Genomic DNA, 23,977 nt, shown 5'->3' with positions numbered 1-23,977 from the left:
CATGATTTTTTCCATGCTCATCTTGTTTAGTCATGACTATACATATTTTTCCATGCTCATCTTGTTTAGTCATGACTATACATGTTTTTCCATGCTCATCTTGTTTAGTCATGACTGTACTTGATCTTTTCCATGCTCATCTTGTTTAGTCATGACTATACATGTTTTTCCATGCTTATCTTGTTTAGTCATGACTACACATGTTTTTCCATGCTCATCTTGTTTAGTCATGACTGTACTTGATCTTTTCCATGCTCATCATGTTTAGTCATGACTATACATGTTTTTCCATGCTTATCTTGTTTAGTCATGACTATACATGTTTTTCCATGTTCATCTTGTTTAGTCATGACTGTACTTGATCTTTTCCGTGCTCATCTTGTTTAGTCATGACTATACATGTTTTTCCATGCTTATCTTGTTTAGTCATGACTATACATATTTTTCCATGCTCATCTTGTTTAGTCATGACTATATGTGTTTTTCCATGCTCATCTTGTTTAGTCATGACTATACATGTTTTTCCATGCTCATCTTGTTTAGTCATGACTATACATGTTTTTCCATGCTCATCTTGTTTAGTCATGACTATACATGTTTTTCCATGCTCATCTTGTTTAGTCATGACTATACATGTTTTTCCATGCTCGTCTTGTTTAGTAATGACTATACGTGTTCTTCCATGCTCATCTTCTTTGGTCATGACTATACATGATGTTTGCCATGCTCATTTTGTTTAGTAATGACTATACATAAACTTTTTTATGCTCATCTTGTTTAGTCTGGACTATACATAAACTTGTTTAGTCATGACTATACATGATCTTTTCCATACTCATCTTGTTTTGTCCTGACTATACATAAACATTTTCGTGTTCATCTTCTTTGGTTGTAGCTGTAAATAATCGGTTCTATGATCTTGTTTTCAGATTACGAGGAAGCAGTGGAACTAAACTTTGGAAATGAGGAAAATGGAAACTAGGTTTTTGACTTCATATCACAAATAGCCAAGGACTGCTTACAAATTATGCCTTATATCCAGTTTTCCTGAAATGAAGAAAGATCATAATGCAGAATTGATGATCCTGAAATGGACTTGATGTTTATTATCTTAATAGTATATTATATACTTGACAGTGATGGATTTTTGTGACAAATCAACACACTCCCTAGTTAAAAATTGATTTATTTCCAAAAAACTAGAGGTGCAAAGGATTTATGTAATTTCATAAACTTGCATACAGTATTTAATGAATCTGAGAAGAAAAAAAAAGAAATTCCACTTTTTGAATATGCTTTTCTCAAAAGTTGGAGTTCATTATATCCATGGCCTGTCAATCCTCAGATTATCGTTTTCTCTCTGATCATTACTCGCAGGGATATCAGGTTAAAGCTTTACTCACTTCTGCATGATGGATGGTTATTGTATATTATCCATTTACCTAAAAAATTCAATATGTTACCTGTTATTATGATGTATTGACCATTAATTAAACAAAAGAACACAGAAATCCAGTCAGTATCCACTTTTAAATGTTTAACTGGAAGACATATAAGAATTGAAATCGATATTTGACAGGATTCATGTAGCCATGATGCTTAAAAATCTTTTACGGCGTGAATGGCTGTAGTAATGCAAGGCGTATAATAGATTTTCACGCATGTTTAGTTATGCACCAAAAATTGTTTTTACCAACTTCCTGAGTGTTCACTGTTCAGGATCCCTGTAAATTGCAGTAACAAAATGTAGTTCCACTAATAACTGATTTGACACTAAGTCTTTCAGCTCATTTTTTTATCCAGTCTTAATGTTAAGTCCACATTCATGGCCAGCCCAGGAGATCATAAAACTCTTTGAGTTTGACTTTGATTCAACCAATCACAAATGACATTATTTCTGAAAGCTGATTTTTGATTGGCTGAAAGTGGGCACTCAGTCTTACAGGCTTATAGTTTTGTGATCAAACACGTTTCACTGTGTTAGATCACATATTTAACTATCTAAAATATTGTAATAAAAGTTTGATATGACATTTACATACCTGCCATAACACGACACATCACATAATAAACACAGTTTTTGAACCCCAAAACACTCCAACACAGTTGTGTTTAGAAAGACTCCATTTTAATAAATCTTACAGAAGAAAAAAATTACATTGTTTTGACCTGCACTATGTGTGTCTGAAGCATGTAGTCTATATAGACACAGTAAATAGTCCTGCTTAGAGCCCATGTAAATCTATCCTTGGGGCAGTTTATACAATTGATTATCATGGAGTCAATTAAAAGGTAAGCAATTAGTGATAAACAACCACTTTTTCATAGATTATTCAATTGGCTGAGAGTAGCTCGGCAGCTGCCCCCCCCCTCCCAGTTTTTTAAAAACCCATTGTGCCATAACTATATAGCTGCGAGCTTGCCTCCTAGGTTTTGGGTTTGCACCCCTCCCCCCAAAAAAATAACATTGCACCCACCCCCAGATCAATGTGCGTGGCATTCATCAACAAAACCACACTCCCAACATGTCTGTCACTCCCTTGAAGCAATGCACAAAGATCATTTTCTATGCTGAGAAAAATTCAGTGAGATTTTTGGGATGTGACAACAACAGTACCATCCAGTCTTGAATGAATGCCAAGCTGAACATGGGATATGACAACAACAGTACCATCCAGTCTTGAATGAATGCCAAGATAAACATAAACGACACTTGTGTTACCTTCAAATCCTATCCCACTGACTGAACTAGAGGGAGCAGTGAAAGACTTCATCAAATTAAGAAAATATTTTACTGCTCAATGGAATTTAAAGATGAAAACTTTGTATATTTCTTTTTATTTAATGTTTATGTGCTCATGTTTTGTGTGGGACCTGTGTGCATGTGTTTGGTGATGATATAGGACAGTGCTAAGTCTACCAAATATTTTTGGTTTTTAAGTATATTAAATGCTTGAAAGAAACCATGTTCATTTATTAAAACTTGAATCTCCAGTAATATTTTTACACACTTATATGAAAACATATTCTCAGTTGGACAAGTTGCTTTTTGTAAGTTATATGCACTGACACCCCCCCCTTAGAACCTCAAAGCACATTTTTGTGTCCCCCAAACACCCCAATACTGTCATTGTAATGTCAGCACTATGTTTTTTTGATAATGTCAGGCCATGTAAGAGAGCATTTCTATCCAGTATGCTACCAACAACATACATGTACCAGGGTTTCAGTTCAATGCCAAGGTCAAGCTATCTTATAATAGTCATATGTCAGTTATGTATCTATTTTTAGGTGATAGTTTCAAAATGAAATCAGCAGTAAACAGTGGTGTAATACGTGTCAGCCACATAATATGTCAAATTATTATACACTCATTTTTTTCTCCGTTAACTTGGCTTGTCAGAATCGTTCAGTATTTTACGATATTGAACTCGCATGCAATTGATATTGAACTCACCTGAATAAAAGAACTACATTCTATTGTAAACAAACAATGGACGCAGTCGCCAGCACTTTTGATTTATTTTATTTGTCTGTGGATGAAGTAAACCAACTGAATGAACTAAAGCAGATGTTTCATGGACTGCCACATACCAGTTGCTTTGGCATATTCTGCATAAACTTTTTTGATGCAGTGTTTCGGATTTAGGCAAGCTATACAGCCAGACAGGGTCCTTAAAAATAACATCCAAGTGACAAGGCATAAACTGTCTTCTTTAGCTGGTAATAAGAATGGCAAAAAATATACTTACAGTTTACATCCTAAATTTTCTCAAAATGTACTTTCTTAGTTCTGTAAATCCAAATTACATGAGCCATGTCATGGGTTCTCAAACTTGATTACGCATTTCAAAATTGTACTGTAATTTTGACTATATTTCAAGTGCAATTACATCCTCCTTACTGCACTCAAAATGAAATAAACATTAAATTCAATAGCATCTTTTTGATAATTGCAATTGAAAGACTTCATATTAACCCACATTATGATCTCAAACATTCAATGACAGAACATAAATACACTTGCAGATGTCATCACGCTTCTCCTTTGCTGCTTCAATCCTATGTATTTCATGTAGAATTGTCACAGATAAATCCAGTCTATAATCAAGAAATTTTGAAGAATCGACAAAAATACCAAAATCTATTCATTCAAGATCAAATGGAAAAGCTATTGCAATGCGCATTTATTCACAATATGACTCCAAATTTCAATTTTAAGTAGACCAAAAGGTCATTTTCTTTTGAAAGTTATGTCTAGCACACGACTAAGTTCAAGTTTATCTGGGCGGAGTTATGTGCGCATTAACACTGTTGTTTTGTGTAATGATGAATCTGTGCTTGTGTATTTAGTTCAAAATACGGCATACATTCAGTTACTTTGTTTTGTGTAGTATATTTTTATTTACATAATTAAGCCTTAGGAAATATAAAAAATGGTTACTGCATTTGTATGGGAAAATATGAACTCGTTTTGTCAGATGGATATACTGCACTCCCAAGGTCGTGTAGTATTTCCATCCCAAAAATTAGTTCATATTTTTCCATACAAATGCAGTAATCTATCATTCTTGGCACAGAATCGAATCACAGCAACTTATGGTCAGATTTTCTCCTGCATTGCTAATTCCTAATCTTGACCATAATCTTTATAAGGGCTGGTCTAGTGAAACATACTTGGGATCAAACTTAGTTACTTTCATTGCGGAGTAGTCATTGAGGTCCAGAGAATGCACTTTCAGTATGGAGTAGTCATTAAGGCTATGCCAGATAAACTTAGAGGTTCTGATCCAGAGAATATTCTTTCAGTATGGAGTAGTCATTAAGGCTATGCCAGATAAACTTACAGAGATTCTGATCCAGAGAATATGCTTTCAGTATGGAGTAGTTATTAAGACTATGCCAGATAAACTTATAGAGGTTCTGATCCAGAGAATGCACTTTCAGTATGGAGTAGTTTATAAGGCTATGCACGATAAACTTACAGAGGATCCAATCCAGAGAATATGCTTTCAGTATGGAGTAGTCATTAAGACTATGCCAGATAAACTTAGAGGATCTGATCCAGAGAATATGCTTTCAGTATGGAGTAGTCATTAAGACTATGCCAGATAAACTTTTAGAGATTCTGATCCAGAGAATGCACTTTCAGTATGGAGTAGTTATTAAGGCTATGCCAGATAAACTTAGAGGTTCTGATCCAGAGAATGCACTTTCAGTATGGAGTAGTCATGAAGGCTATGCCAGATAAACTTACAGAGATTCTGATCCAGAGAATGCACTTTCAGTATGGAGTAGCTTTTAAGGCTATGCATGATAAACGTACAGAGGATCCAATCCAGAGAATATGCTTTCAGTATGGAGTAGTCATTAAGACTATGCCAGATAAACTTACAGAAGATCTAATCCAGAGAATATGCTTTCGGTATGGAGTAGTCATTAATGCTATGCCAGGTAAACTTACAGAGGATCCAATCCAGAGAATGCACTGTCTGTATAGAGTAGTCATTAAGGTTGTGCCAGTAAAACACTGGGGATCCAGGGAAAGCACTTTCTGTGTGGAGTATTCATTAATTGGGATTCAGAGATGGCACTATTACTGTGGAGTAGTCATGAAGGTGTTTCAGTCAAATATACACAGGACTCCAAGAAGCACTTTTGATTTGAAGTAGTTGTTAAGGCTGTGCCAGTACAACATAATTGGGCATGCAAGGAAGGCATCTAGAGAATGCATTTACAGTGTGAAGTATTCATTAAGGCTCTTACAGTTAAACATACAGGAGAACCAGGGAATGCACTTTCAATGAAGCATACTGGGGACCACTGGGGACCCAGAGATACTCTTTCATCATATAGAGTTCAGTATTATTTTTCCAGTAAAACACTTGGGACCGAAGGAACTACTTTCAGTGTGTAAATGTCACCCATAGATGTGATTTAGAATTTTTATAAGAGGTCATTGAGTAATTGGAATACTTGGACATATATTTTTCAAAACTTGCCACCCCTGAGTATCATTAAATAGAATAGCCCTAATACATCACATTTCGAAACTTGTTTTCCTTGAGTGTCATTAAATGGATTAGCCCTAATACATCACATTTTGAAGCATGCCTTCCTTGAGTAACATTAAATGGAATAGCCCTAATACAACACATTTAGAAATTTGTCATCCTTGAGTAGCATTAAATGGAATAGTCCTAATACATTACATTTAGAAACTTGCCTTCCATGAATAGTGTTTAATGGAATAGCCCTAATACATCACATTTAGAAATTTGCCTTCCTTGAGTAGCATGAAATGGAATAGCTTGAATAAATTACACTTGGAAACTTGCCTTTCCCTGAGTAGTATTAAATAGAATAGCCTAATACATTGCATTTAGATACTTGCCTTTCCCAATTTGCATTAAATGGATTAGCCCTATTGCATCGCATTTAGAACCTTGCCTTACCTGAGTAGTGTTAAATAGAATAGCCTAATACATTGCATTTAGATACTTGCCTTTCCCAATTTGCATTAAATGGATTAGCCCTATTACATCGCATTTAGAACCTTGCCTTACCTGAGTAGTGTTAAATAGAATAGCCTAATACATTGCATTTAGATACTTGCCTTTCCCAATTGGCATTAAATGGATTAGCCCTATTACATCGCATTTAGAACCTTGCCTTACCTGAGAAGTTTTAAAAGGATAGCCCCAATACATCAAATTTGACAACTGATAAGGTATCTTAAGTCAGACCCATTTTATGCCACATAACTGACATGTCCTGGTTATTTTAATGTGTTATGAGCAGCAGTTTCTCTCATGAACTCAATAACATAGCCATCGTTTGTATATTCCAGTTATTCAATGGCTAATAAGATTTCTAGCAGGTAAAGTGGGGCTAAAGTTTAAATATATGCCCAGACAATAGAGATAATTTTATTTAATATGACTATAGAATTTGGGTAAAATCAGTACATAGCTATGGGGAGATCAGCCATTAATTTCTGTTTTTCTGGCACAGGGAGTTTGCCATTTTCTCACAGAGTGCTGCATTTGTGATGTGTAACAGGCATTTCAGGAAAATGCTACATTACTAATGTTCTTTTGAATCCACAAATTTCGTATAACTCGCAATGCACATGTTCATTAAAAAAAGTCTGTCATGTACTTGGAAGGACATGTGATGACATGTAAACCACGTCAAAATGGCATATTGTGTCTGATTAATCTTTGGACGGATTTGTGAAATGTGATTCAACAGCTGAGATTGTAGGGCTACTATTACTATTAATAAAAATATGGATACATAGCATAAAGTCTTTGTGTATTTTTAATGCATAAATGAGCTTATAAATTTCTAATTTGTCTTTTGTAATCAGTTGCCAGCATTGCCTGGACTTCAGTTGTGAAAAGTGGATACTGTATGAATTTTGTATAACCTGTGTGTAAAGAATACACTGAATGCATAATAAATGTAGAATTGGTATGCATACTTATTTGTTAAATTTAGTACACATCTTAGTAAGTCATAGTGTGCAAAAATTTAGTAAGAAAAGAAATACAGAAGCAATCTGAGGAATAGAATCATTTATAAATGTGCAAATCCCAACCATTATCACCGATGATATATGCAGGTGCAACGTCAATAGAACTGAAAGGGAGATAATTCAGTTCATCTCAGTGTACCTGGATAAACTCTGCATGGCACAGTCCTGTAATAATACAATTTTAGTCTATCATGATTATCTGATTATCCACAATGTTTGAAAGTTGCTTTAGTAGCTTAGAATTTAAAAAGAATTAAAAAATATTGAATAACAAGTTTGAAAGCCTGATTTTCACTTTAATTATATTTCGGTATTACATAATCTTTGTACATGATAGAGCAGGCTACCACACTCATCTGGATAACGTGATCAGGCAACCACACTCATCTGGATAACATAATCAGGCTACCACACTCATCTTGATAACATGGTCACCCTAGGTTACATGATTAACAAGAAATATTATTGGACAATAATGAACTTAATAACCAATGGGCATTAATGTTTATCACGATCACAAATCTGCATATGCACATCGAATGTATTTCAGCAACATCTGTGAAAAAAGGTCTTTCTTTTATATTTACTCAAAACATGATATGTACAGATGTGTACTAAAATGCACATAGTCTTTTCTGGGAAAAAACCATTATACACTCATGTTTTAAGTCCTTAAAATAAAAAAGTCTGCATCCAGTTTGTACTCTTAAGATATTTGACAAATTTTAAATTGGGTTCAGGGAGTTTTGTAAACAATTCTTGTCCATTTGGGGCTTTGTATGATGCATAAACTTGTTGCAAATAAAAGAAAAAAAGAAGATAACAACAGGTGATCTATGCATATCTATTATACATTTGTGTACACATCTCTACCTTGTATATACCTTTCAGATGATAATAGTGATTAAATTTATTGATTTGTGTAGTTCATGTTATTAAAGAATATACTCATATATACATACATACACATGACACAAAAAACATCTATATCTATCTTCTGCCAAGATAGTCACTTTTACTTCATACTTAATGCAGTTAGATAGCAGAAAACAATACATTATATTCGATTACAGGTAACCCAAAAGTTAAACTATTACTGCATGTATTAGAAGTTTATCCTGAATGAATTCAAGATAAAGTTTAAATTGTTACCATCTAAATTGTAATCTGCAATTCATCAAGATACTTTCAAGTTAACAGATTTGATGTTTTAAAGAGGACTTTCCACTCCAGTCAAATTGGTTAGGTCCCTACATGAAGCCCTGAAGTAATCACTTTTTCCATCAGTCCATCCATCTTTTCATATTTCTTGGAACTGCCAAAGCTCTGCAACCCATATACACAGATGCACTTTGATAGGCAAATTTAGTACTACACACCGATTTGCCTTATATAGACTTATTTTTTGGGGTCCAATTTTGATGGAGTTGTTGCCTTTCTACCGGCAGTTCTAAATCTCTACTGTAGTAGATTCTTGTACCCAGCATAGCTTATAAAGCATTCAGCACATTCTGATGCCATTTGGTGTCCACATTGTCTCGTAGACTTGGATGCAAGACCGCTCCGGTGGCCTAGTGGTAAAGAGTGTCTACCTCGGATGCAGGCAGAGTCATACCAAAAACTTATAAAAATGGTAGTAACAGCTGCCTTGCTAGGCACTCTGCATTAGGAGGTTATTGTTAGGACTGGTCCATCTGGTCTCAGGATAATTTTACTGGGTGGGACATGATGCTACATGTCTATGGCATGATGACTCAGTGCTAGACATCACTATAAACTGCCACACTGCAGACGTAAAAACATTAGGACTAAAATTGTTAAAGCCATGTTAAAAATCCAAATGACACGCACATTGTATGCTGTAGATATTTCTTATATACAAGTATCATATCAGATCCAAAGAACATTTATACTCTGTCGCTGACATCATTCTGCCAGTGCAGATTATGAGTGATGTCAGAGGCAATTGTCAGTGGAATAGTCTTAGTTTGGTTACCCCGAATATGGGATAGCATTGACAGCCCAGTCACACCGCCATGGAAATGTTGCAATTGAATAGCTTGATTATCATTTTCTCATCAGTATTATGTATCACCTCATTCATTTTGTTGCCATTCCTTAATTTTTACCTGGGTGAGATTTTATCTCTTAAACCCTATGGCATGACATTGAATGTCTTACTAAGAATATTTTGTGTTTATAATAATATGGCACTATCTATATTTATGTTGTCTGACCCTTTTACCTTGAAAGTCCAGAACAGATATGTAAATGGGCTTACACTAAAATTCTATTCCTGAGGTAATTTAAAGAATGGTGATAATAATATGGTCATGCAAGCATTGTCCAGTGTATGGGCAGCAAAATTTATATTTTTCCTTCATTAACTGGGTCAGACATCATTTGCTGTAGCAAGATCAGCAATTGTGTAGAGAATCAGATTGTGAGGTTTTAGATCAAGTTCTGCATGGGTCAGGCATTTTATCATCAGATTAGGACTATATTTCATATCTGTTATAGCCTAAATATTTGCAGTGACCTTGACCGTTGACCCCAAAATCAATAGGCCGCTTCCATACCTTAAAACAAAGTCATCAATATCCTGTTGCCAAAGTACATGATACAGAACTAAAGTTATTCCATGAAAACCATTTTTCTCAGTAACTATGACCTTAACCTTTGACCCCAAAATCAATAGACTTCTTTTTACCAAATTTATAAATCATAAAGAAAACTTTGGTTGTTGTCGGGTTTTAACAGCACTTTCAACACAGTATTGGTTTTATTATGTCAAGAAATGGGTTGTTGTTGTAGGGTTTAGCACCATTTTTCAGCACACGATAGGCTATACACAGCAGCCGGTATAAATGGTTGAGGAAAAACCCCGGAAAGAACCATCAACCCACTAGAAGTTACTGGCAAGCTTTCTCATATACCCACATAGGCTGAACAAGAACCCACACAGAGGTGAGATGGCAATGATCCGTAACGGTGAGTGCTTTAGACCACTTGGCCACGTAGGGCCCTGTCAAGGAAAGGGAGTCGAGTACCTTTTCAAAGGACTTGCAGAGACAGACCTAAACTGGCACGAGTGTGTACTGAACCCTAGACCTTTGGATTTTCTATTTAATGCAGCTCTCTTTGGTCAAGGTACCTGTCTAAGAATTGAAATCTGAAACAATTTTTCTTGTTTTAGGCAGTGACCATTACCTTTACCATTTTAACCGCAAAAGTGATTGGCTTTTTCCTAACCCGAAGTTCAAACCATCCATAAAGTTTAGCCCAGATCTGTAATGTAGAACTAATGTTATTGTCTCTAAACTGCTAACCAGTAAGCAACCTTGATCTTTGACCTTTTAACCCCAAAACTGATACGCTTCTTCCCAACTCCAAGTGCATCGCATTCACAAAATTGGTAACTGTAGATGGTGCATAAATCATAATTCTGTGGAAATTAAATAGAGAATCAATGGACATGCAGATGGATGGACAGACAGCAAAATATACTCCACCTTGTGGATGTTTTAAAGTTATAGTGTGTGGGTATAAGATACAGTAATAATATAAACAACACTGATAGTTATGAGCTTGAAAACGAGTCATTTTTTGAAACTGAAAGTGAATTTTAAGTTCTCTGACGTGAAACTGTTGGCCCTGAAATTCCAAAATTGGTTTACAAAATCTGGAAACTCTTTATTAATTGCACCAAATAAAATGTGAAATTTTAGACCTAATTGTCTTTATAAATTATGAAAATACCCTAACTTCAAAACGTGAGCTTTATTCAGTCAATGCTTCTGGATTTATCAAAGCTTAAAAGACTGAGAAGGTGGAACTTGGCATTGATAGTTCGATTGACAGGGTGGAACTAGTGTCATTGCTTGATAGTGGGGTTGAGGTGGAACTAGTCATTGATAGCGGGATTTACAGGGTGTAACTAGTGTCCTCGATAGTGGGATTGACAGTGGAACTAGTGTGATTGCTTGATAGTGGGATGAACAGTTTGGAACTAGTATCGTTGCTTAATACTGGGAATGAAAAGGTGAAACTAGTCATTGAGATGGTGGAACCGACAGGGTGGAACTAATGTCATTGATAGTGGGATTAACAGGGTGGAACTAGTGTCATTGCTTAATAGTGGGATTGAGAAGGTGGAACTAGTCATTGATTGTGGGATCGACAGGTTGGAACTAGCGTCATTGCTTGATAGTGGGATTGACAAGGTAGAGTTAGGACTGTAACCTTGACCTCTAGGTCAAAGGCATAAATAACTGTTGCATTATGATTTTGTTTGACATTCCAAATATGAACAAAATCTATCAAGAAGTTTTGAAAACATGAAGAAATTAAAATATTCAAATAAAGCCTTAACAAAACTGTTAAGATGATATTGAAAATAGGGATTGTCTATGTAACTCGAAGGTGTCAATTGTTTTAATACGAAAGTGAGGCAGTTAATATCATTAGAATACTGTGTCGAAGCAATCTTTTTGCTGGATGGTGGGATATGCAGTTGCTCTGCAGCTTTAATGAAGCTGCGTTTTGTGCCAGTATGTCAGGAACAATATCTTCACAGATTTGCTTGTGAATTAAAGCTATCTCTGCTGACAGAAATTTATCTTTGAAAACAGTTGCATCCCTTTCCCACAGGGTTATGGGTCATTCATTATTTAAAAAACTTGTTTGAAAAATACAAGCAAAATTTGGGTTCACATCATGAAGAAAAGCCATATATGGCTTCTTCTGATTCCCTATTCATCATATGCAAATGAGCCCAATGGTGCTGGTGTGCCATACAAATACAATCAATCAATTATAAGCAAATGGTAATTTGGCTTAAGTATTGGTGAGAAATTTATATAGGAAACAACATCCAACAATTATAGTATTCCTAAAGTGATGTTGGTGCATTAGAGATGAACTGTAGGCCCTAGGAAAAATTCTTCAGTAGTTCCTTGTGAATAAAAATTTTGACAGCTGTGGGGCCCTTGACTGTTGAAGTTCCCCGGAATTTTGTGCTTGCCCTACCCTGTCTGCAACCCTATGTGATGTACAGAGATTTTATTGCCATACATACGGCATTTATCTGACCATATTCTACAAGCTGTGCCTTGTATAAAGACAGCAGGAGTGGTTAGTTGGATGAGGGTCTGTATTGTTTGTTTGTTCTACTAATTGCTCTCTAGACCCAGATATGCCGGTGCAGTATCCAATAGCAGTTGAGAATCTTTGCATGTGTGTGTTTGTGATTTGGATTTTTAACATAGCTTTAACAAATGTTCAGCCTTATCACTACAATGTCTGCTGTGTGGCAGTTTATAGTGATGTCTAGCACTGGGGCATCATGCCCCACCCAGTCACATTATCATGACAACAGGCCGACTAGTCCTAACGCTAACCAATTATGTATCACATACCCGGGAAGCAATCTCTGTATAAAGTGGTCAAAAGAGAGAAACAGAAATACAATAACACATGATTCATATTTATTTTATTTTATTTCTATGGACACAAACTAGTCACATGTACAAATACTAAACTATCAAATTCTACTAATGATTCAAAGTGATAAAATGATACATAATTTTAAACATCTTGCATTTATTAAACATTTAAGGATTTCACTGAGACCTCCCTGATCTTCAAGTCTTTAAATTTCCCAGCTCAATCTACAAGCACAAACTACTGTTGAAACAAAGTGAAAAAGTACAGGACTAAAATGTTAGCTACACCAATATTATATACTGGAAGAAATTCCTAGCTGGTGTGCATAACCATTCTTACAGCAAGAACATTCCTATTACAGCTTAAGTTCATCTGCAAAGCCCTATTTGATAATCCTGTCCATTCAAGTGCGAAACAAGGCGCATTTACATAGATACGACTTTATTTCGATGTCAAGGTATTATAGCCCCGTAGTATAGAGCATTTCCATAACTCTGGCACAAAGTTTTATGAAAACTAAAAGTCTTTTGTCTGCTAGAACAAATGAGATACAAAAAAATGTGTAATGGAAGTTGTGCCTATCCAAAAATACCAGGACATCCTATTGACAGAGGCAATATATATGTATACACACTATATATTTCACCGTTATTTAATAATTGCATTTATTTAAAAAAAAATGAGCAGAAAAATAAATAATGATATGGTCATATGACAGTGATGTTATAAAAGCACTAATAAAGAGTGATGATTTTCCTTACCGTAGTTTCTTTTGGCCACAGTGTCAAATGTCAGTTAGTGCAGAATAAAATATAAATATTATTTATGAATATTTCTGGCATGCAAATAAGGTTTGTGTTGCCTTGCATGTTTACAAGACACCTTGTGATGTAAATCTATGTTGCATCTGGAAATTTCACAAAAAGTCAAAAGTATTTTCACTTCTGATCCAATCAAATCCAATGATCTATTTGTTGATAATTTCCCTTTTTGTTTTGGGGGTAAATGAAAAATCATATTTAAAAATTATTAGTTACAAACTTTACTGCATTTGACTTAGCCCTTTTCCATTAAACCTACATGGGACCCAGGGAAGGCACTTTTAATGTGGAATGCTCACCCATAGATGCAATTTTGAATTTTCTTATCAATTTAATATGAACTTTTGTGAAATCAAATTACTCTGGCAATTTTTTATTATAAAAAAAAACTGCCTTCCCTGTAGGCTTAAATGGAACAGCCCTTAATATGTGCATATTCAATAAATACATATACATATTTATGCTAATGAAATGTTCTTTTGGACACAACCATTGAATCAAAATGTCCTGGGCAGATCACTAAATTTGGAATACAGCTGAAAAATTACTTTAGAAAGAAAGTGCAAAGTTATTTACTTTACTAATTTGTAGCAAATCTCTGTCTTCTTCGAGATGGGTCTTTATAATTTTGTATTCAAGTAGCTATCAGAATGCCTAGTCTGATGACTCTGCTATGCAGTGAAGAAAATCTACCTTAGGCCCCATTACACAACTTAAGGCTAAAGACATTTTATTAGTTACTATTAAGTCACATGTCAATTTCAGCCAATCAGATTGCTGGACTTTAGCATTATGTTTAAGTCCCAATTCCAGTTTTGTTTGTAAAATCAAGACCTGTCCAAGAAAGAAAAAAAATCCTCGAAACTTGAGCTTCCTAAATCTTGTGCCAACCAATAACAAAGGCTGCTAATGAAATCTCAAGCTAAACTCAAGCTCAGATTTTTAACATTTGCAGGACTCTTCGACAAGTCCATTAGAAAGCGAAATAGCTAGGGATGTGTATGGTACTAAGTTTGAAAAAAGACTCCAGGAAACAGCTATGGATGTGAATGGCACCAAGACTTGAAAAGGACTCCAGGAAATAGCTACGGATGTTGATGGCACCAAGAGTGGAAAAGGACTTCAGGAAATAGCTATGGATGTTGAAGGCACAAAGTCTTGAAAAGGACTCCAGTCAACTATTATTTATGTGGATGACAAAGAGTTCTAAAAGGATTCCAAGAAATATATATGGATGCAGCTAGGGTTGGGTTAGAAATGGGCTTCATGAAATAATGACAATGCCATAGATCAGAAAACTAGGGGACTTCACTTTGGCCTTCGATTTCATTTCTCGGGTGAATCAGAATATGTCAATCATATTTTAATATCATTCAACAAAATGCAGTAGCGTGAATACATTTTCTATTAATTGTCTTGCTAAACGAGTAAAAAAATATTTTGTTATTCATAAGTATTGTCATTTATCTATCAAATGTTTTCAAAATATACAGTAATGTGTCAATTACCCAGAGTTATCTGGTCATCAGAAGAACTTGTCCAAAATCCAAATAATAGATGATACTGTTAACTGATTGCAAAAAAATTGCTAGATACTTCTCTACCTCACTGTAATACAATAATTTTGACCAATGACTTCTGACCATGGTATGCACCAAACTGGGATATAACATGAATGAACAAAAATTTGACGAGTGCTTGTATGTTTATGTGGTGTAATAAACTAAACATTAAACGTATAGGGATAATTTAGTTTTTAAAAGGAAATAAAGATATAACACAAGGCTTCATGTTGTTTTGTTTGAACCCATATTGTCACATTTTGACAGATGAGCACTGATTTAATTTTGATCACGGGCTCTGTAGTGGTATTGCATTACATCCAGAATCGTATTGAAATGATGGGTATTATAACACACATGAGCTGTATAACTTCATCTGACTCTGCAACACCACTGTACCAATACTTCATACAGTAAAACTTCCATAGAGACAGCCTTTGCTTGTAATGTTAAGAACCGTGAAACTGGAAGCCATGATCTGCAAATGCCTTGACATCTACTCAACCTTTGTCAGTAGCATATGCTGTACATAAACTATGGACTTTATATTTCATATATGTGTATGTACGTAAAAGGTAAAACTAATTCTTTCAATATTTGATAGTTATTAAAAATATTACTGGCTGAATAAGAGCTAATCATACAAAAATTAATGTTCTAATAGTAGATAAAAAGACTTTAATACAAAAAATGCTTGGTAATTTAACAAGAGACACAAGTGATGATACAGATCTTTCTCAGGAGAATATTATTAAAATCAGATCTTTCTTGAAAGCACAATGGAAGTGTTAACAACTACACCATTTAAGCATCTACAAAACCTGGCCCAATGTGATCAAAATAACCGATGTTACAATCGACAATACACCATTTCTTTAGATCTTTAATGACAGTGTAGGACCCCAGTTACACCAAAATTTTTTTAACTGGGTTATATCCATAAAACAGGCCAAATAACAAATTTGTATCTTCCACATTGTGAAACTAAATTCTACAAGGTTTCCAAACCTATTTTGTCATAAAACGAAGCGGGGAATGAGGAAATTTCTTGACAAGCAAAGCACCTTGTAAGAATGATTAAATAGGAACCATTTTGAATGAAGTTTGGTGGAAGACTTAGCATAGTAATGAATGAAATGAAAAACTAATTTACACATCTTCTGGGCCTGGTCTTGTAGGTGAATAGCAGCAGAGATCTACTATTTGAGGAGAACTCCCAGCAGGTGTCAAGTTCACAGGGTGGACCTGCTGCCACGGTTCAGGGGATGAATACCGGCAATTTGTTCAGTCGCTCCTGATCTTCCTCAGTATCGCTGCGGGCTATGAACAGTGAATGTCCATATCCACAAGCAACAGAATGAATATAGAGTTTTTCTAGAGTCTTCATTTCTTGTGGAGTTGTTGAAGATCTTGGTTTATTGTCACCATACCCCTGTAAATGAAGAAAGAATAAAGAATTTACGGGTTTGTCGGGTAATGGGGCAGGTGGAGGAATATTTTCTGACAATTTGTTTTATAGAAATAATTGCCTTTTGAGTATTTTTCTTTTCATATTTCACAAAATTGTTCCATCACTACAGCTAATAGTTTGGTATGACATTGAAAAGAGTTCTGCTAAATTATAAGTTCAGTTCATGAGGTCCAAATAATTACACTACAAGAACAAAAGTGGATGTGATTGTTGTGAGGCCCAAATGAATAATTACATCGTAAGAATAAAGGCGAATATGTTTGTGAGGTCGGTATAAATAATTAGATTGTAAGAACAAAAGTAAATGTGTTCACCTTCAGTAGTTGTAACAGGAGCAATTAATATATGGAATGCTGGTAAGTGATATTGTCTGAAGTTGCTACTTGAACATTTCCATTAACCTTTAAACACACATTCATTCCAAGGTCTAGCTGGTCCTAAATGAAAATGGTGCTGCTCCGATAGCCATCATGAATATCTTGTTATTGCTACATCTCCAGAATGGATGTTCATATCAACATGTGGATTCAGCATAAGCACTTCCTATGATGCATAGCTGGTCCAAAATGACAAGGGTGCTATGATGACATCAGATATGGCAGCCATAATGAAAATCCTCTTGCTGTAAAGTCATATCTATATGGAGTTTTGTCCAGAAGACTTACTATGATGGCTGGTTGGTCATAAATGAAGATGCTGCTGCCCAGACATCCAGTATGGCTACCACAGTGGCCTTCTTGAAAATCTTGTTATTGCTACTTCTCCAGAATGGATATTTATCATAGAAAGACTTATTATGTTGCCTAGTTGGGCTAAATGGTGCTTAACTGCTTTTACCATGTATACAAACTCCTTGTACCTACTGTATCTACCTCATTAACTGCTTACACAGTGTATACAAACTCCCTGTACCTACCTCATTAACTGCTACACCATGTATACAAACTCCCCGTACCTACTGCATCTACTTCATTAACAGCTTACACCGTGTACACTGACTCCCTGTACCTTCTGTATCTACTTCATTAACTGCTTACACCATGTATACAAATTCCCCCTACCTCCTGCATCTGCATCATTAACTGCTTACACCGTGTATACTGACTCCCTGTACCTTCTGTATCTACCTCAATAACTGCTACACCATGTATATAAACTCCCCTACCTACTGTATCTACCTCATTAACTGCTACATCATGTATACAAACTCCCCCTACCTCCTGCATCTGCATCATTAACTGCTTACACCGTGTATACTGACTCCCTGTACCTTCTGTATCTACCTCATTAACTGCCACACAATGTATACAAACTCCCCCTACCTTCTATATCTACTTCATTAACTGCTTACACCATGTATACAAATTCCCTGTACCTACTGCATCTACGTCATTAACTGCTTACACTGTGTACACAAGCCCCTGTACCTACTGTATCTACCTCATTAACTGCTTACAGTGTACACAAGCCCCCTGTACATACTGTATCTACCTCATTAACTGCTTACATTGTTTACACAAGCCCCCTGTACCTACTGTATCTACCTCATTAACTGCTTACACTGTATACTGACTCCCTGTACCTACTGTATCTACCTCATTAACTGCTTACACTGTATACTGACTTCCTGTACCTACTGTAGCTACTTCATTAACTGCTTGCACCATGTATACAAACTCTCTGTACCTAATGCATCAACTTCATTAACTGCTTACAATGTGTATACTGACTCCCTGTACCTACTGTATCCACCTCATTAACTGCTTACACTGTGTACACAAGCTCCCTGTACCTACTGTATCTACCTCATTAACTGCTTGCACTGTGTACACAAGCCCCCTGTACCTACTGTATCTACCTCATTAACTGCTTACACTGTGTACACAAGCCCCTTGTACCTACTGTATCTACCTCATTAACTGCTTACACTGTGTATACAGACTCCCTGTAATTACTGTGTCTACCTCATTAACAGCTTGCACTGTATATACTGACTTCCTGTACCTACTGTATCTACTTTATTAACTGCATACACCATCTACACAAACTTTCTGTACCTACTGCATCTTCTTCATTAACTGCATACACCATGTATACAAACTTCATATACCTACTGTATGCTTATGCCATGTATACAATCTCCTATTACCTACTGTATCTACTTCATTAACTGCTTACACCATGTATACCAACTCCTTGTACCTACTGTCTCTAAAACATGAACAGCTTATGTCATGTATAGAAACTCCTTGTACCTACAGTATCTACCTAATTAACTGCTTACAGCATGTATACAAACTCTTTATGCCCAGTCCTACTGTATGCTAACACCATGAATGCAAATTCCTTGCACCTGCTGTATCTACCTCATTAACTGCTTACACCATGTATACCAAATCCCTGTACCTACTGTATCTACCTCATTAACTGCTTACAACATGTATACCAAATCCCTGTACCTACTGTCTCTACCTCATTAACTGCTTACACCATGTATACCAAATCCATGTACCTACTGTCTCTACCTCATTAACTGCTTACACCATGTATACAAACTCCTTGTACCTACTGTATCTAAATCATTAACTGCACCAAATACCTTTAGTCTATTAGGAGGCAGCAATTATTAATACTTGAAAGTACTTTTTAACATATTTTCTGATACACATTGATTTCTTCCAGTAAATATTTATTACACCTCAGTATTATTTGCATTTGTATGGATATCCCGTACTAAATATTTATAGATCAATTATTAATCTGCCTCCACAAATACTGCATAACAAATTCTGTTCAAATCAATGCCCCAGTCCAATTAAATAAAACAAGTGGTTACCTCTGACTTGGATATATATATATATATATATATATATATATATATATAAATAAATAATTGTACGCATTAACACAAAATACATCCTGTAACTGTCCAATTTTACACACAAACACAATGCACATCCTGCAACTGTCCAATTTCACCTTGCTGGTGCCATGCCAACTTGACCCTTTTGAATTCTATTCAATAAACGTCTTCATTTCACCTGGCAAATAGTATCAGCACATGACATGTTTAATTCAGTCTGTATAATGTTTATATTTGTTGTTGTTGTTGTGGGGTTTAACGCCATTTTTCAGCACACGATAGGCTATACATGGCGGCCAGTATTAATGGTGGAGGAAGAACCCATGAAAACCCTGGAAAGAACCACCGACCCATGAGAAGCTACTGGCAAGCTTTCTCACATAACCACATTGGCTGAATCCGAGACTCAAACCCTCGCAGACAGAGGTGAGATAGTATATTTTTTGTGCTGAGTGGATCACATCAACAACTAAGAATTGTGATACACTGATATATAAAAATGCAAAAATATGGTCTTAAATACAGGCACCCCCCTCTTCACTAGACCTTCTGCATCTATGTGGACAGAGTACAATAATAAATGAATATTTTTGATCATGTTTGTGAATGAATAAAAACTTTATTTCAATTTGCTCTGGGAAGTTAACATATTAAGCAATGGATTATGCAACGTGATGCTTGTTTTGTATAATGAAAATACCCGTACATTTTTTTAGCGTTTCAGGTATTGATGCATTGTGAGAAATACTGTATTGAAAACAATGACTGTGAAACATCCTGTAACACAATATGGCTGGCAATTTTGAGCTCTAGATTGGCAAAACACCCTCCACTGATGATGCATAAATATATCAAGCTTCATTCCTTAAACGGGGTCCCAGGTAGCATTGAGATCTAAAGCACTTGCCTTGACTGATCACTACCATCTCACTTAAGTCACAGAGCAGAAATGGAAGTATCATGAACGAAAATGTAGATACTATGTCCACCACATTTCTAACTAAGGTGGGGGACAACAAAGATGGGCTTTAATCTTTGGACCCATTGAACTGTCAGGAATTAATTCAACGACTGCTTTTTTCAGACTGAACATATTAAACCACATTATACTTAAGACCGATAATGTGAATTCTCACGTTCACTTCATTTCAACAATGGTGAAAACCCCGAGGCTATCATCACTTATTTATCCAAACAAGCAGATCGTTTCCATTTTCTTTTCAAATCTCTACCATGACTTGCTCATCTGATCTTACCAGCTCTCCATATGTTGGACTGGCACCCCAGCTGACAACACTCTCATCTGCTGCAATCACCACACTTTTGTTACTGAAAGAAAAGAAGAAATTTCTGACAGTTTGACAATATAGAACTGTTACAGTGTGACATTAGAGAACTGTTACAGTGTGACAATATAGAACTGTAACAGTGTAACAATATAGAACTGCTACAGTGTGACAATAGACAACTGTTACAGTGTGATTATACAGAACTGTAACAGTGCAACAATATAGAACTGTTACAGTGATAATATAAACTGTTACAGTGATTGTATAGAACTGTTACAGTGTGACAATATAGAAATGTTAGTGTGACAATAGAGAACTGTTACAGTGTGACAATAGAGAACTGTTCCAGTGTGACAATATAGAACTGTTACAGTGTGATTATATAGAACTGTTCCAGTGTGACAATATAGAACTGTTACAGTGTGATTGTATAGAACTTTACAGTGTGACAATATAGAACTGTTCCGGTGTGACAACAGAAAACTCTTACAGGTCTTGTAATTAAAAAAATAACCAAGAAGTTGCCACTAAAATGGCCATTTGTACCCAGCCACTTCCCTCTACAAGTCTCTCATGTAGGACTGATGCTCTACTGGCTGTATATAATTTCCAGGAATACAATGGAACAACATAACTTCCTTTTACCTGCAGTGTTGAAATCATCTCAGTGATAAAAAGATGTTCTAAATGTCACCATGGTGGCCATACTGAATGTACGATCAGCACCATTTTCATTTTAGGGCCAAACCAACATCAAAAGATGTCTTGTAGTGAAAATTCAATGTCACAAAGTCCAGCCATAGGAGTTGCTATAAAAAGATTTAGAGATGGCCATCAAGGTGGCATTTTCATTAAAAGTGTAAAAGTTTACATTAAACTATTTAATGGCTTAACTGTTGTCCATGCGTTATGAAATTCGGTATATTTAACATTTTGCAAGAAGCCTGGAATTAGACGAATTATTCTGAATTTATATTAAGTAGAACGATTGCAAAACAAATATAGATACTTTCTGTTTAAGGTTATGCGATGTTTATTCCTATATACCTCTAAAATGAATGAATGAAAAAAGGAATGAATGAATGAAGTAAGGAAGGAATGAATGAAGGAATGAGGGAAGGAAGGAATGAAGGAATGAATTAATGAATTAATTAATTAATCTGACCTGACCTTCATAAGAATGAGCGCTATGTGCATGGACCAATTTTATAAAGAAAAAGAATTTCCCATGTTTTCCTCGCTGATTTATTAGCTATTCAAAAATGACCTTGTATATCTTAGGTAATGTTAAAAGAATTTTTAATTCCCTTTATTCTGGTGTATAACTGATGGATTTAACTTTGGTTATAGAGTATATAGATTGGCCTTACTTTAGATGTGCACTTATTAAAAAAACTGCTAGCTCCACTTGGTCATTTTCACTTCCTGGACTTAATGGTAAATTCACAGAAAAAAAAAAAAGAAAAAAAAAAGAAAAAAGCCAACAACATATTTTAAAACCTTTTATGTATTTTGTAATTCATTAATTGTACTTTCAGAAGCTAGTATTGCCTACTCTGGCAAAATCCGTTTGACCTATTTTCACAACTGCAAAAGTTAGTTTTTTTCCCCTCGTTTGCTGGCACTAAATGTTTGGATTTGTTGCGTGTGTACTAAGACTTAAATTTCATTGATGATGTTTCCTGCTTGTAATGTTTTCAAAATATTTTATCATCAGTATGCATATTAAGCTTTTATATGTATGCCTGTGAACAAGTTACAGTCGGTTGTAAGAGCTCATAAGCTTGTATGTATATATTTGTCAACTTTAAATAAAATTTACTTTACTCCGAATCATTTTAGGCTGATTTTTATTGGGCATGAGTATCTTGAAGGGATTTATGCTCTACTGGCAATTTCCAGGAATTCATGTTAAGACAATTTTATCTTTAACTATTTAGCACTGAAAACATCCCTGTAATTCTTGAGCGAGGACAAGGTTTTCAAAATGACTGCTGTGTAGTCTATGCAAGGACACCAGTTTCAATTAGATCAGAGCAGACATCTATAAGTCGTTTGGTAAAAACCATGTCGATATGAACATCAATTCATGAGGATTATCAAGAACAAGAGTTTCTGTGATGACTTGTTGTGGCAGCGATATTGGATGCAAGATTGGCATGATTTTCATTTAGGAACACAGGGTCTATTCTTAAAGTGATTCTAGGTTTACCTCTAATATCTCAAATAAAAGTTTGAAGAAAAAAAAATCTGTCAGATATGTTAATATAGTGTTAAATTATATGTCCATACCTTTATTTCTTCATTAAATTCCTCCTGTAGCTAGAAATTTCCTCCTTTTTGTTTCAAATTGTTTAGGAAGGATTTCCCTCCTTAATTTTCAGTTCTAGAATAGACTCTGCAATCAGCAATTTATTTTAAAGTCTTTTTGTGAAAACCCCATTATGACTCTACCATTCAGGAGATGTGAAATTTCTTTTGAAAATTCATTGCTTAAGTGATTGTTTACGTAAGAACAGTGACCTACATGTTTTTCAAAGTTGAAATGTTTTCCAAATGAGTGATTTTATTTTAATGTCACAACACACGCTAATAAAATGACAGTTAGAAAGTCTGATTATTGACCAGCAGTCAGGGAAGTTGTCTGGTTGCTCTGCAATTGAACATATAATCATTATTTGCATCAATTTCTTGTTCCAGAAATGAATGTGATAGCTGGAAGAAATGGAATGAAACCATTAAAAATGATGAAAATGAAGAATTGTAAAATAATGTAGCAAAAGGTACACTGATACAACTAGTCTAAAATGTAAAATTTCACAGACGTATCTTTTACAGTTTTGCTTTTGAAATGAAGTCAATGATTGATAGACAGGCAAATGGCCAAAAATATTAAAAAGAGACAGATGTTGGCACAAGATTGCTCACCTGGGTAACATCTGCCTAACAGTCAAATGAGAACGGAAGACGTTGAGAAAAAAAACCT

At 35.3% G+C, this 23,977-nt stretch overlaps 2 protein-coding genes across 3 annotated transcripts in view; one reads left to right on the top strand and one right to left on the bottom strand.

Moving 5' to 3' along the window:
* LOC149782438 (COP9 signalosome complex subunit 7b-like) overlaps positions 1-1,515 on the top strand; it is a 47,726-nt gene extending 46,211 nt beyond the window's left edge. The window contains exon 9 of the mRNA XM_089933842.1: positions 930-1,515. Coding sequence (XP_089789968.1) covers positions 930-966 — 37 coding nt within the window. The 3' untranslated portion in view covers positions 967-1,515. The remainder of the gene's footprint in view (positions 1-929) is intronic.
* Positions 1-23,977, bottom strand: part of LOC149782437 (protein RCC2-like) — an 89,254-nt gene that overhangs the window by 3,324 nt on the left and 61,953 nt on the right. The window contains exons 10-11 of one of the 2 annotated variants that reach the window (XM_089933840.1): positions 20,959-21,031; positions 13,020-16,800 (exon numbers count right to left, since the gene is read on the bottom strand). In XM_089933840.1, the coding sequence (XP_089789966.1) occupies positions 16,627-16,800; positions 20,959-21,031 (247 nt within the window). In that variant the 3' untranslated portion in view covers positions 13,020-16,626. Of the gene's footprint in view, positions 1-13,019; positions 16,801-20,958; positions 21,032-23,977 lie in introns of those variants that run through there. The other variant, XM_089933841.1, reaches the window with a different exon arrangement.

Source organism: Sinohyriopsis cumingii, chromosome 15 (genome assembly GCF_028554795.1).
Source record: "Sinohyriopsis cumingii isolate HCF-2022 chromosome 15, ASM2855479v2, whole genome shotgun sequence".
Taxonomy (NCBI): domain Eukaryota; kingdom Metazoa; phylum Mollusca; class Bivalvia; order Unionida; family Unionidae; genus Sinohyriopsis; species Sinohyriopsis cumingii.
Note: the sequence above shows the minus strand (reverse complement) of the source record. Positions and strands in the feature narration are given on the sequence as shown.